At 45.0% G+C, this 14,834-nt stretch overlaps 1 protein-coding gene across 8 annotated transcripts in view; it reads left to right on the top strand.

Annotated features, from left to right (window-relative positions):
* Positions 1 to 1,378: 1,378 nt before the first annotated feature.
* Positions 1,379 to 14,834, top strand: part of LOC101171448 (histone-lysine N-methyltransferase 2C) — a 54,052-nt gene continuing 40,596 nt past the window's right edge. For 7 of the 8 annotated variants that reach the window (XM_023950184.1, XM_023950188.1, XM_023950187.1 and 4 more), the window contains exons 1-10: positions 1,379 to 1,753; positions 4,913 to 5,128; positions 6,682 to 6,761; positions 8,800 to 9,331; positions 9,609 to 9,788; positions 9,889 to 9,911; positions 9,989 to 10,075; positions 11,632 to 11,741; positions 11,876 to 12,026; positions 12,132 to 12,303. In XM_023950184.1, the coding sequence (XP_023805952.1) occupies positions 4,914 to 5,128; positions 6,682 to 6,761; positions 8,800 to 9,331; positions 9,609 to 9,788; positions 9,889 to 9,911; positions 9,989 to 10,075; positions 11,632 to 11,741; positions 11,876 to 12,026; positions 12,132 to 12,303 (1,550 nt within the window). In that variant the 5' untranslated portion in view covers positions 1,379 to 1,753; position 4,913. The remainder of the gene's footprint in view (positions 1,754 to 4,912; positions 5,129 to 6,681; positions 6,762 to 8,799; positions 9,332 to 9,608; positions 9,789 to 9,888; positions 9,912 to 9,988; positions 10,076 to 11,631; positions 11,742 to 11,875; positions 12,027 to 12,131; positions 12,304 to 14,834) is intronic. The other variant, XM_023950189.1, reaches the window with a different exon arrangement.

Here is a 14,834-nt window from a genome sequence, read left to right as displayed (position 1 = left end):
TAGAAAGGAAATCTTTAGTGAAAAAGAGAAGCTAATACTGGTTATAAATGCTCCTTTCAAGGGTGTTGTGAATAAAATTGTTTTCAAATGCCTAGTGAGCCACTCCTACAAATAACTAAATAAAAGCCACTGACCCCCAAGTTTAGACCTTACTGTATTTTTTAGAACATTGAAAAGAGAAGATATCTCAAGTCATTTGGATAGAATCCCGTTTAATCACATTGATCTAAATCTCTTTCAAGATTCCATAATTCTATAGAAATAAATTCATACTAGCTCTTATAATCTTGGGGAGAGAAGGGTTCACTTTAATGAATAAAATGCCTATTATTATAAGAACTACTGAAGACCAGAGTCCAATATTTGGGACTTTTTAGTTTTTGTTATTTACCCATTAAGGTAGGACTTTTAGTTTTGGACAGATGTTGTTTTGGACATTAGATCTTAAGCACAAATGTCAATGTCATGAATGTGGGGGCCCAGAGGAGGGAGAAGTTGTCCACCAAGAAGAAATTGACTTTATCTGCAGCACTTCAAACCACAATAACAAAATAAAAAAACAAAAAATAAAGCACTGCTCTAGAAGAGGTAAACCAAAAGTGCATGCTCCAAACAATACAGAAGATTAAACACATCACTCATTCAGGATTTTGTTCTGGAGACTGTTTAGGCTCCATATTCTGGGTTACTGAGGAACATCTGAACCCTACATAAGCATGTGAGCTTTGGTGCTTCTGCATGGATATGGATCCATGTCCCATAACATGTAGATAGGAACCACCCAGAATGTAGAAGACTGTAAAAGTGTACATCAAAATGCTTAAAAATACATTTTGTCATAGATGTAAAAACATGTTTAATGCTGGATTATCTGGTTTCCTTTCTTTTTCATATGGCTTATTTAAATTTGATTTAGTTTAATTTTTATTTTACCAGGAGTATCAGTTGAGAACAGTTTTCTCATTTACAATGATGACCTGGTTTTAGGCCTACAGAAAACAGTTGATTAATTTCTATGAATATTTATATTTTAAATTTGGGTGACTTTAATGTTTAGTTAAATTCTGATCAATGTTGCTTTTCCTTGTGGGGAATGTTCGGGTCTGGTTCTGGTCGTGTTCTCTGCTCTAAAACTCGTGAATTAGTTTTGTGATTTTTTTATTTTATTTTATTGAAGGCGGGCTGCGAAAGGAAGTACACGTTGTTTATCTGCGTTTTTGCACGTGCGTCGTTCCTGTTCCGATCAGGCGTGATCCGCTCCGGGTTTTTCGGGTCTGATGACACAAGCCGCTTCACCGGAGCAGCCCTCCATTAGATCCCTCCGCGGGGTCACACACATACTTTTTACACAACACACAACAGCATACAGACCGATACTAAATCGGCACCACTGAGTGACCGAAATCCAGGCCTCGGCTGACTGAATATTGTGTCTGTCTTGTCGTGAGGTTCGGTTTGCTTCGGTGAAGGCGAAAGCTCTGGTTCTCTAGGACCTACTTCCCCTGCTGCCGCTGACAGGCGGTGCTTCGGTCGCTCCCAAACATGGCCTCCATGACGGAGCGGCCGCTCCAACTTTGATTTTCAGACGTTTTAACGCGCAGAAATTCTGTTTTTATCAGCAGCGACCCACGGGCATGCTTCCACGGAGCGCATGGCGCCGGCAAACCCACGAAACTGAGGTTTTCTGTGGGAGAAGCTCGCGGTTCTGACTGGTCGGAAAGCTGCAGACGAAGAAGAAAACCGCGTCAGAACAGTAAGGACCACTCTTCCCTCGAACCCACGGCCAAGCTCGGTGGCTATTGCCGCTCCCCCGAGGCCCTACGGAGGTCGGTGCGCTAACAGCTAACGCTAGCAGCTGTAGAGGCGCGAGGAAGCTAACGGCTAAAAGCTAGTTACCGTGTCCGCGTGCGTGACTGTAATTCATGGCGTGAAGCAGCGCGTGCGCGCTTACCGAAAGCTGCTTCCGGCCGCTTTGGCAGGTTCTGCTGTCACCGAACCGGTCCTGGGGCATCGATGGTCTGGAGTTCAACTAACGCAGACCAAGTACGCTACGCTAGCAGTTGTCACAGGTTCTGCGGGGTCCCGGAAGGTTCTAGCTAATTTTTTATCTGAAGGGGTTCTGCTAAGGACCTAGTTCTTCATTTGTTGGACAAGTAAGTGAGCTCCTGGTCCAGTTTCACCTGGGTCAGTTAAGTCTTGTCCGGAGTACAGGATCTGCTGGGAGCATCTGTCACTCATGGAGGTGTTTAATGTGCTAGTTGTACAGGAACAACATCTCTTTGGTCAGGTGGTGGAGATGTTAGGAAGTGGAGTTGATGTGGGGTAGTAGGGCAAACCCCATGAGGGTTAGATCTTAAAAGTTTGCTCAGCTGGTCAGTGCACCAGGAGTCGTCCAGGTGTTCTCTGTCGTGTAGATGTGATCACTTCAGGATTAGTTTCTGATGTTCCAACATAGTTTTTGGCTCGTGTGTGGATCCAGGATGAGCTCCATGAAGCAAAGGTCTTCCTCAGTTGATGATGTCATATATCATGGGTGAGAGTAGGTTTATTTGACAAAGGAGACCAAAATTCTTCTGGGTTAGAACTTCAAATTTAAGAAGTTAAATTAGAGTTAGAAATGTGTCTTCTGAACAGTCAAAACTTCCTGTGTTACATTTGTGGATCTTTTGTGTTGTGGATCATTCATACTGTGACAGTTTTCGCATTAGAGGCTGTGAAGATGACATCTCGAAGTACCGGCTTCCTCCAGGTGCATTAGGAAGATCAGTGTCTTCTGTGTAGTTAAAATAGCTATTTTTTTGTGGATTTATGGAGTTGTCTTTGTCCTTATTTGCATTTCACTGCCAAAACCCCCCCCAAAAAACCAAAAACCTCAAACAGATTTATTCTTTTCTGGTTTTTAGGAAAAAGGGCAAATATTATGTTGTAAACACATCAGAAAAAGGGAAGATATGCAAGAAAAATATAGCTGTGATGTAAGGATCACATCAGCAGCTTTATACTTGAAAACGTGTGCGAATCACTGATCTGTTCTGTTCTGTGGAGGAGCGGCTGTGCAGGTATTGAACGCTTCGAAATGGAAAGAGTGCTGAAGGATGAACACAGCTCATCTTCTCTGGTGCTGACGGCAGCCACCCCAAGAAGGAAAGATCAGAAGGACAACACTCATCTAAGACAATTAGAACTCCACAAGAAAGATCAAATATATCTATATACAAATGCTGAATGAGTGAATGTGGCAAGAACCTGACAGTTTATCTTTGCTCTGGATTAGGCTGGGGAGACACATGTCTGCTGTGATTCACAGGGACTCTGACCTCCTTGTGTCAAATGTTTACATTTAGTGAAGTTGGATTGGTACTGATCAAAATCCCAGTTCAGTTAGAAATCTTACACGAATCATTACTGCTAAATACTTCCTATGTACTGGAAGAAGACCAGGGACAATTTCAGAAAAAAAAAAAATCCTTCAAATCTGACCTTGAAGGTTCTTGAACATGCATTGAGCCTCCCAGGATTCTCGTGCAAACACGTAGAACTGTTGTAAAGGTGGAGAGACTTTGTTTTTATTTTAGGGCTTGCGTCAGTTGATGAGTCTGTGAGGGTGTCATCGCTGGACTAAACTACAGCAAAATCTGAGAAAGTTCAGAGAGCTTTAGCGGTGCAAGGAGACCTAAAGTTTTAGCTCCCAGCGAATCAGTCAGGTGGTTAGAGCTAGTCTTTTGTCATGCAGCAGCCTGTCATTGGATACATAAGGATTTTTGGAGCACTTTAACCCATTCTGGAAACTGTGTCAGGAAGTCCTGATAATAGGCTACATTCGCTCTTGCAAATTTGGTTTTATCCAGAGCTGGTTTTCGCTCATAGTCCCTTTGGCTTTGCTGGTTTACAACACCAGAACTTTCGTTTGGACCTCTTAAAGAACAAGTCCTAAGAACAAAGGTTTCTGTTCACTTGCAGATGAACTCTGGTGCGGTTCATTTCACTGTGAATGCTGACAGCCTTCCCACAGACCATTGCGAGGAAATGACACAAGCTTAATGGATTACTGGGAGAAAAAAACAGCCCACAGTATGAATATAAAGAAGCAGGGATCCTACAAAAATGCTGAAATGTCTGCTGGGTAAATGTGGTGAAGTGAGGAGCTTCATATGCTTATTAATGTACAGTGACCTGAGGACTTGTCCAACACCCCCCCTCCCCACACACACACACCCTTTTTTTATTTTTTGCTGTTCTGGGCAGTTGTTTTGGGCAGTATCAATCCCATATCAGCAGCTGCTGGAATTGAGTGATTTTTTTCAGGTGGTTTGGTTCTGCTTCAGTCTGCAGTTCTCTTTTCCTGGGAGTGCTATGTGGGATAAATAAACTTGATTGCATTCCTACTGAATGCAAGGAACTGTCGGAGAAAAAGAGTTTTGAAGGGACAATCTAGATTTCTGTATGTGCCTGTAACCTGCTCGTCTTGTGGATTCACATCTAGATTCTCTATCAGATGTGTCAGGATTGGCCATGAAGCTCTTGAGCCCACTTGCTGAACCCCGACACACCCCAGCAGAGGAAAAGTTTGTGCCCATATTCTCAGCAGGTTTTTGTGGGAACATTTAAAATCTTCCTATCATGGTTCCTCCATGGTCAGATGACCCCACCCTCTGATCTCGGTATTTTTGATACCTCAATTTTTGTTTGTGGTGTTGCTCTTTGGAGACAGACTGAAGAAATCCAGATGGTTGTTGGTTTTATATCTTAAATTTATTGATATGGGTTTCAATAGTTGCCATCCTGCACAAATGTTTCATTTGGTACCACGCAGTGTAGCTAATAGCAATAGCAGCTTTCCAGAAAACATTGTTTTGTCAAGAGGTCCAACTTCCCTGGTATTTAATCATGGATTTGCTTTTTCATCTCTCAGAATGCCATCAGAGGCTCACCCCCAAGAGCCTCGGGACAGAGGACCACCTTCCCTCATCACACGGGCCGGACGCAATGCTCAGCTAGCCAAAGCTGCACACAACAGTCCTGCCCAGGATAAGCGGCCCCGCGGACGACCACGGAAAGACGGAAGCAATGGTCGGCCTGCCCCTCCTCCGGCTCCCCCACCTCCCCCACCCCGCAGCTCAAGAAAAAAGTGAGTTTGAAGATGTTGAGATATGAGTCCCATTTCAGAGCATCCTTTATTCTTTCAAAGGTGCAACCTGATGTTTTAAGACCTTCACATCTGGCTGCAGGTTTGGGTTTCTTTCATGGGAGGGGGTTGGTTAAAGTGCTCAGGTGGGAGTGCTGTCCTTTGTTGTCATAGTAACACTGGCTGATAAATTTAGAAGACGCGATACTCCTTTGTGGAACAGGTGTGTGTAGTTTAACCTAAGGGAGTTGGTGAGGTATGCAGGTTTCTGCTGTCTGTGGCTGGATCTCACTCTTTATCAAGGCCGTGTCCTCCTGGTTACCACGGTGACCATATGTTTGGGGGAGTCAAAAGTAGCATTGGGGTCAAGAGCGTTGCTCAAGGGCTAAATGTGGGGCAAACACCACCCAGGATTTGACCTTCTGTGGTCTTTGATGATGATGTTTTGATTGTGACTAGCAGTATTCAGGTCAGCGACATGGGCCCTTCAGGGTAGTGACGCTGCTCCCCAATCTGCAGATATATGCTAGCCAACATAAAACGCACCAAACACAGGAACCTGGACTGTGACGTCCCCTCAGCCGAGGTTAGGCACAGACCCGGAGATCACATCAGTACTTATGGGACCGTCCTGCTGAGGGAATGAGAGCAGCCAGAAAGATGCAAGCTTTTTCCTGAGGTTTGGGTCCTGAAGGACTCCTTAGATTTGGGTTCTGCTCTGGGACCAGTTCTGGAAGTGTTATTCAAGATCCTTCAACAGAATCGCTATTGGGGAGGAGCTGGTGTATGCTGGGTATTCAGGAGAGGTAGAGGCTTGACACAAAGCGGGGGATATTACACACTCACACAGAGTTTCTGCTCTGTGGTGTGATGTCATGTTTCTCACTGCTGTCAGCTGATACACTTAGACCTTCTTTGTCAACCTCCACCTGGGATGCAGCCTCCACGTCCTGATAAGTCACATGTCCATGCAGAACCATAGCTGACGGGAAGCAGAGCTGCTGCTCCAAAACCCCATCCAGCTGTTAAAGCTCATTTACATTGATGCAATCATGTCATGCTGTTTTTTGTCTGTCTTCCTAATCTCACACATTGACTCTAGCATTCATGTTCTGTCAGTATTGTCATATAATTGCATAAAAAATAATCACCAGAATCATGTATACATTCTCCTTTTGTGTTAAAAGTTTGAAGGAAAACAAAAGAAAAAGGCGGGTTCTGCAAAACGGTTAAAACACGGCTTGGTTTGTGGTGGGATGGGTAAGAACATCAGCTGCAGCCACCCAGAGCTGCTTCTTTAGAAGAAAAAGGGGCCATTACAGTATCCTAAATCTAAAAAATAAACACAAAGAAACTAACACTACACAAAATGTTAATTGCAGAAAACCAATTGACAAACACACAAAAAGGGGTAAAAAATAGGTTAAGATTTTATGTTCGTGTTAAATGGACTGATCCAAGGATGTGATTGATATTTTTGCAGTTTTTCCCATCATTCTTTGCCTTCACACTTCTGCTAAAGCATTGCTGACTAGGTCTGTTTACTATTTGTGCAGGGGAAGGAGTCGAGGCCAGGCACAGGTTGAAAATGAAGAGAGCATGGACGCCGCAGAGAAGGAGGAGCCTCAGAAGACAGGTGTGTCTCTGTCCCTTTCACCTATGTGTCTGCGGAGACTGACCTGCTTGAAAGTACCTAACTGGCCATAAAATCTGATGCTGTAGGCTTTCACTTTGTGTAACTCGACACAAAAAGTTTTTGCTACGCAAATGAAAGGCCCACTGGGTCGGTTTAGTGGGTCAGAGTTAGGCCTGCACAATATACAGCAAATTTATCGTTATCGCAATATCAAGCTGTGCTTGGGCTGGGGGGGTGTAAGCTAGAGGGAGAGATTGTAAACTCTGTGCTACAGGGAGGGGAACGGGGGATGGGGTTGCTGTGGGCTAACAGTCCCACCCACAACTTGGAGGCAATTTTCTAATGAACTCTTGCTGCTCTGCAGAATCTGTCCTAGAAAATTTGCACATTCATAATTAAGACTACTGGCTTTTACATAAAGATTGAAAGATGATCAGAGTGGATCTTCAAAAAATGGGTGATTCTCCGGCTTTCTGTTAAAACTTCACCCATGTTTCATGCTAAGCCACACAGCAGAGCAGACTGCCGACTGCTGTGTGGCAGACTGGTGAGAATGAAAGCAACTGAACCTGGAAGTTGGTGTAGATGGAGTTTGAGCCGTCATGGACATGCAACAGCTGAGCTTACATGTGCTAAATGTCTTTGATCGGATCAAAAATCGGATTAGAATTGAACTGTGTAGATGGGCCCAGAAAAACTTTATGCGATTATAACAAACGCTTACATACGCCGCACTTTCGTTCGGAATAAATCCTGTGGACATGCGCAGAACTGTCTAAAATACCAGAAATGACTGTAGAAGAAGAAATATTGAGTTCCGTTGTAAAACAAAAAAACTGCTGCATTGAGCAAGATGATATTCTAAACGTGTTTTTACTATTGTTATGATTATTTGCTTGTTCACTCTTTTTTTTTTTTTTTTTTTTTTATCTTGGTGGAAGCCAGAACAAGGGTTAGGGTTCGGCTAATATGTGCCAACAACAACATTTAGCCGTGGATGTAGTTAAAAAGTCTGTGGGGGCAATGCCGCAATGTGCATCTGGACTGGACGTAAATATGTGGGAATTACATCATTGTTTACACGGTTTCTCAGGACTGCACGGCATTTCTCCACTCAAAAGTCCGCTCCATTAGCTCAAAAACCGTCCGAAGCCTCCTTCGGAGCACACAGTGTAACAAAGCACCCTCCCCTGCCTGCAAACATGAAGCTACAAGTCCGGCTGCTCTGCTCTGAGGCATGCTTCGCACGGGTGGAGCAGGCGACCGGTCCTGTTCGTGCTCCAAAGCCCTTCTCTGGAGCGCCACACCGTCAACAAGCCAGCGCAGTAGTGACCCACGATCGGAATAAACTGTTTAGATGCAATACGATCGGATCAACATCTATCTTGATCGGAAAGAAATTTTGATACGCATAAGTCTAATCGGGGCAGAGTATTCCGAACGGCGTATTTACATGCATTTTTATTCTGATCAGGTGTTAATTCCAATTACTTTTTTCCATGTAACTGCAGCTACTGTATGAAGGTTGACATCTGTTCCAAATGTGTTTGAAGTTAGTTTAACAGTTTATCCTTCCAAGTAGGTTGGTGGACATATTTGACAGGCGCAGAGCTTCAAATAGACCAGATGATTGACAGCTCCTGTCTGGAAGTGATCCCTCATAAAATGCTGTTTTTACAACTTTCTCTGCTTTTACTCTAAATTTGAAGCCAGGAGATAAAGACAGTAAGGTGCTGCTCGTTCTTGAATTGATGTCTTTTAACACTCCTGATAGACCCAGCAGAGTTCACATATACTTCCTGGCACTCTTAGCACACACCGAATCATCTTCTCTGAGGTTGGTGATTTAGAGTTTGCAAACCTTGAGGAGACCAGGTTGTTTTGAGTTCCCAGATATTTTCAGCTTCTGCAGAGACTTGGAGATGGGGAGTGTCAGAGGTCAACAGTCTGTGAGGCTTCAAAAGCTTCAAAAGTTTAGTCAGTCTCGCCTGTATGTGCATCTATGAAAAAAATCTTATTCCGAACTCTCTGCTCACAGAACTGAAGGAAGTCAGGGCAGCAGGACGAAGGCGGTCCACTTCAAGGAGAAAACCCGACACAAACCCTGACCTAGACCTGGACCCTGACCCTGACCCTGACCCTGACCCTGAACCTGAACCCAGCCAGGAACGGCTCAGTCCACCACCAGAACCTGAGCCTGGGACAGTCTCAAAGTCCAGTCCAGAGCCGCCTTCTACTGCTGAGAAGGATCTAACCAGTCCTCCTCCCACTGTTCTACTCCCACCTCCCAGTCCTGAGGAGCACCCTAATGTCTGCTCCGTGCTCCCACCTCCAGACCTTAATTTGTCCCCCAGACTGGATCCCAGTCCGGTTGAAGAAGAGCGGCCCAGCCTGATACGCAGCCCTGCTGAGCGGAGTCCTGCCCCCAGCCTCCGCTGCAGTCCTCCTGTGTCCCCCTGCCTGAGGCTGGACGATGAGGACGAGGACTCACTGTCCCCAATGTACCAGCGGTCTCTGTCAGAGGACTCTGGTGGCTCACCCACCCCCATTCTTGGACACGCCAAAAAGCGGTAAGTGCTCATGTATGTGTGTTAAAACAGATCAGAACCAGCTGGAGGTCTTTTCACTGGCGGGGCCGCTGTCCTGGTTCAGAACTGCAGTTCTCAACCAGAACTCAGGTTGACCCAAACACAAGTGAGTTTACCTGGAGGCTGAGCAGGTGATGTCACCATGGTTAATCACAAAACCCAGAGCAGCGGACGCTGTGGTCTGAGATGAGCAGCACCCACGACACAAACAAATAAACGAGTCAACACACTCAGGATCGTGTGTTGTGTGTCCATGTAGGCGGAAGCAGTGTGCCTTCTGTTACCGTGGTGACGAGCCTCTTCTAGGCCTGGGCCGCCTGGTAGTGTTTGGCCCGACCCCCGGTTACATTCCACTCCACATTCTCAACCGTCGCACCTCCTCTGACCGGGACAGCGACTGTCACGAACACTGCTTCCATGACAGCCAGGCTCCGCCCACGTGAGTCTGCTGTGTTTTAGTCATGTAGAAGATGCTGACAAGTTATGGTCAGGTGGTCTAACCTCTGTGTATGTGTGTGTGTGTTTGTGTGCCCGCGCAGGTGCAGCAGTCCGGAGCAGTGTGGTGAGTTTTGTTCTGGGTCCTGTTCTTCCTGATCAGAGTGACGCAAATGTGAGCGCTGTGGTGTGTATGTGTTTCAGACGAGTCTTCCTCAGAGTTCATGAAGCAGCTCGGACCTATTGGCCTTCCACACGACATTGACGTCCAATCACTATTCGACGCCACAGGTGAGCAGCTGCCTCCTGTTGATGCGTTCATGGGGTGTTGAAATGATCAAATGGGGATTAATCCAAGTTTCAACGTTTAAATTGGCTTAAAAGGGTTTCATTGTCTGTTTTTTTTTAATGATTAGGTTTCCTAGTTTGATAAGAATTGTGTCCAAGTTTCCATTTGCCTTTTAAAACGTTAAATGTAATTTTTTTCTTCTTCTTCCAAATCAAGGAATGTAGATTTCTCTCTAAAATTTTAAAAGCTGTGGTCAACAGCAGTGAGTCTCAAAGGCTATATTTCGTCAAGTATAGATTTATTTACCATATTTATGAACCATAAAATCCTCTATTTCTTTTTCTCAGAACTTGACAGTGAGCCTTACAGTCCAACGAACCTTATGGAAGAATTTTAGGATGGTTTACTGACTTGTATTCAATTTTCTTTGGTACATCTGTTAAAATATTTTACAATGACTTTGATAAATTATGAAGCCACACAGCTTGAGGGACAGTCGGAGCATTATGGGTAGTCGGGCTTGGTGGAGTGATACGTACTGTATATAATGAAGAAGGTATAATTTGTCTTATTTTAAGTGTTACAACTGAACAATACTGAGTTATTGTGAGTAAGGTTTGACATATCAGTTGTGTTGCTCTCTGCAAAGGCTGGTTATTTCTATTGACTGTATCAGGGAACTGGAATGAGCGAGTTTGATGTCACCCATAGAAAATGGTTCAGTTCCGGTTCCAACGAAATGAAGTCAATTCAGTTTTTTCCCAATAGGGCAGTCGCCATGCTGGAACCAGAAATCGTCAGTAGGCAGTGATTGGTCTGAGGCAACATCTCTATGGCAACCACTCTCTCCAATCGAGACTGAGCTTGTTGGAAGTCCACACTGAAAGCGGTTGAAGAATCTGTCAATCAAAAGCTTTAAATGTTCGACACAAGACCACCTACTTTTATTAAGGTGTCTGATTGGACAGTTTATAATGTACATAACTTGCAATAAAGAAAAAAAATAGGGTTATCAAGAACATATTTAAAATATTTATCAAAGCAAAAATGATTATTCTGACAAATATGAGTACTAGCTGATTTTGGCTTTTTGCTTTTGCTGATACCAGCAGGTACTTCCTATTTGGAATGTGGGGGTCCCTCAGTCCAGTTCTCTTATGCAGTCACTGGTTAATTCAGATATGAGACACACATGAAAAACAACACTGTTTGCTAGAAAAATTTCTCATCAACCCCTCCGACCAATTGCCTGACCAATTTTTGCTTCATGCTCCCCATAGTAGAGTGTGCCCTACATGTGAAACTTAACCACTCATTCTTTGTTTAGCAATATGGCGTCTTATCATCCAATGTACCTTATGGTCTGAGTAATACAGAATGTCAAAATTGGAACAGATGTCTGTTTGGTTGATTTGATATTTCTTGGTACTCAATTTGTTGACAGTTGACCAAAGAATTTGGTACCTCGGTACCCTTTGGTTATTTGTCATGATGAATTTGATCACCCCAGTCGTTTTGTTTGAGTTTACATTTTCAACACATGTATGCGTGTGGGCAGGTCAGTGCTGTGCTCACCTGCAGTGTGCCACCTGGTCAGAGGGGGTTCGCAGAGGGGAGGGCCAATCTCTGCTGTTCGTGGACAAAGCCATAGACTCAGGAAGCATTCAGGTGGGTGTTGAAGCTCTGATGGAGTGTCTGGGTTCTGGTCTTAAGAGGCAGATCACAACCAGCTGACTCAGTTTTAACTGTCTTTCAAAATAACTCTGTGTCATTGTCCACATCCACTCCCTTCACCTGTCCAGGTGTGCGCGTTCTGCCGGCATCTCGGTGCATCGCTGCGTTGCCAGGAAACGGGCTGTACGCGGAGCTACCACATGCCATGTGCAGCTGCTGCAGGAGCATGCCAAGACTGGAACCAGAGACGCATACTGTGCACGCAGCACGCACGCACGGGTACATCTCACACACAGATTGAGTCCTGGGACGGTGACCAGACGATCTTTGAGGCCGGTCGGTTTCTCCCTGTGTGTGTGATGTAATGCATCTGTCTTCCTGCAGGCTCTTCACAATGTAGGTTATGTGCGGGCAGCGGAGACTCCGGCGGCCTTTTGATGTGTTCTTGCTGTGGTAGCTGTTATCATGGCAGCTGCCTGGACCCCCCCGTAACTCCCTCACCTCTGAGTCGGGTTGGCTGGCAGTGTCCTCAGTGCCGTGTGTGTCGCAGCTGCAGGTAGCGCAAACACACCATAACCCATTTGGAGCTGGTCATCTGGGACTGTTTGGTTCTGACTGTAGGTCACACATTAATGTCACATTTTGAAACGGTAATGGGACAAGGAAAAACCTCCCCCTTCCATATGCAGCCAGATACACTGCAGTTGAGTTTTAAACTTTAAACACTAGAGATGTTTCAGAAGACACTGGAATAACACATGCTCTTTGACATACTGTAACTCTTGGACAGTTTACGCGATTAACATGAATCAGCTGATTCTAAACAAGAGATAAGCGGCTTTACATATTGGTTTTTCATCGATATGTTATTCAGAGGGGGATCACAGTGTTAGATTTCACTATAAATTTGCTTTTCTCTGCTTCAGAATCCACTGGAATTATGTTAATATGCATCAACGGTTGAAGAGTTATGCTAGTCAATAGTAGGGGTTGATTGATTATTGACTAGGTTGCACGGTGGTTAGCGCTCTTGCCTCACAGCATGAAGACCCCTGGTTCAAGTCCCGGCTGGGGGGACCTGAAACAGAACATCAATGGGGACCTTTATGAGTGGAGTTTGCATGTTCTTCCTGTGCATGAGTGGGTTTTCTCCGGGGACTCCGGCTTCCTCCCACCGTCCAAAAACATGCTTCATAATTCATAATTGGTCACAAATTGTCCACAGGTGGGAATGTGAGTGTGCAGAGGGGTGTGATATGTGTGACCCTGCGACAGACTGGCAACCTGCCGGGATAGGCTCTAGCAGCCCCGTGACCCCGAAAGGGACAAACGGAAGAAGATGAATGAATAGGTTGATTATTGGCGCTGATATTTGTTATTTTGGCGTATGTCGGCATTGGCCTTTTTTTAATCCGGTGGACTGATTTTGAACTGGTTGTTTGGGTGCAGCCACACCTCTTTGTCTCCAGCACTACAGCGCGATCTGATCAGTCCGATTGGCCATCTGAAAACTCTCCTGAAATTGTAATAAACATCTCAATCCCCTGCATATTATCTACTAGCAATCGGGCTGTGACTATTAAGGCCTTTTGTGGCAGAACACGTGAACAACTTTGCTTTTTGCACCACCATGTCGTTCTGCTTACTGACAGTCACATTTTTCTCAAACTTTATTTCACTTTGTTTATTTACCTGATAAAACTAGATATTCATTTATTTACATTTTATTTTGACCTTATAAGTAAGATGAGCCATAGTGCCAAAGAACTCCCTGCACTTTTTATTTTTGTTTCATCTTTTTACAAGGTTGAAGTTTTACTTTATTAAAAACCTTTGGGGAACTGTTTAACTTAAGAGATGCTGCTGAGTCTATTACTCCCGCACCTCTAGGAGCTATTAATTAGTATTTTTATTTACCGTAAATTCCGGACTACAAAGCGCACACGATTACAAGCCGCACCCACCCATATTCACGTGTTTGACTGCTTTTATACATACACAAGCCGCGTCAGAGTACAAGCCGCGCATGTGTTAGCCGGTATTGTCATCCTGACAGATCACGCCCAGCATCCCAGAGTGAGTGCAATTCATTAGCCCATTGTGGGTGGTGCCAATTTTGCCTCTGGGTCACGTATTTAAGTGTATCGACATCTGACAAACAGCATGGAGCTGTATTCTGTTCACAAGTCCCTCAGTTATGGTGTTTTTATTTCATTTTTTTTTTTACTTATTGACAATCTAGGTATCTAACATAAAATTACAAACAGTAACCATATAATCAACATTACATCCCTCAGTTATAATGAGGAAATTTACATCCGCGATTCCACATTTCCCATGAGTTTTAGGGGCTAAAGGCGGGGCCAACGCCCGGCTCGCCATTCTGTTGTACGTGTTTAAGAATTAGCAGCAGTGCATGGAGGGGTGAACGGGAAAAGCTCTCCTTCCGCTTGTGTCGCAGCAGCGTTATGGGAGTAACAGGGCTGTTTAAAAAACACGCTAGTAAAATAAAGCAGCGACGACTGAAAAGCGCGCGCCTCCTCGCGGCGCGAGGGTCAGAATTCAGAAGCCTCTGCACTCCGCGGACGCCTCTGCACTCCGCTCCCGCCCCGCGCGCTCCTTGTCTCCCCTTCCTATCTACTCCGACACCTCTGGCCAGGGCGGCTTCAAGGAGGAGCACTTCGTCCCCATTGCGCCGGTGGACCGAGCAAATCGTGTCTGTGCAGAGCAATCGGACTTAAAACTGTACGTTTTGTGTATGAGGGGCGGGTGCGTTGTTACGTGTGGGAGCCATCAGACTGCCATCGGCCCCGCAGCTCAATCAGCAGGAGAAGATGTCTTCAGCTCACACGGAGGCTGTGAGTTTTTCAAAGCAAAATTCCGCTTTTACGGTTTCCTTAGAAACCGTAAATGGAGTGTAAATTCACTCCATGCGCTGTTCTCTCCGTCACGCAGCAAACCGGCTTTTCCAAACCCGTTGGTGACGGTGGACTTTTTTACGCTGCTTTTAACGATTGCTTTTAACTTGAAAGCTTCATCATAATGTAGCGGCGATCACGTGCACGTTGGGTCTAATGGCCCCAAAGG

Source organism: Oryzias latipes, chromosome 20 (assembly GCF_002234675.1).
Source record: "Oryzias latipes chromosome 20, ASM223467v1".
Lineage (NCBI taxonomy): Eukaryota > Metazoa > Chordata > Actinopteri > Beloniformes > Adrianichthyidae > Oryzias > Oryzias latipes.
This window is presented reverse-complemented; position numbering and strand designations above follow the sequence as displayed.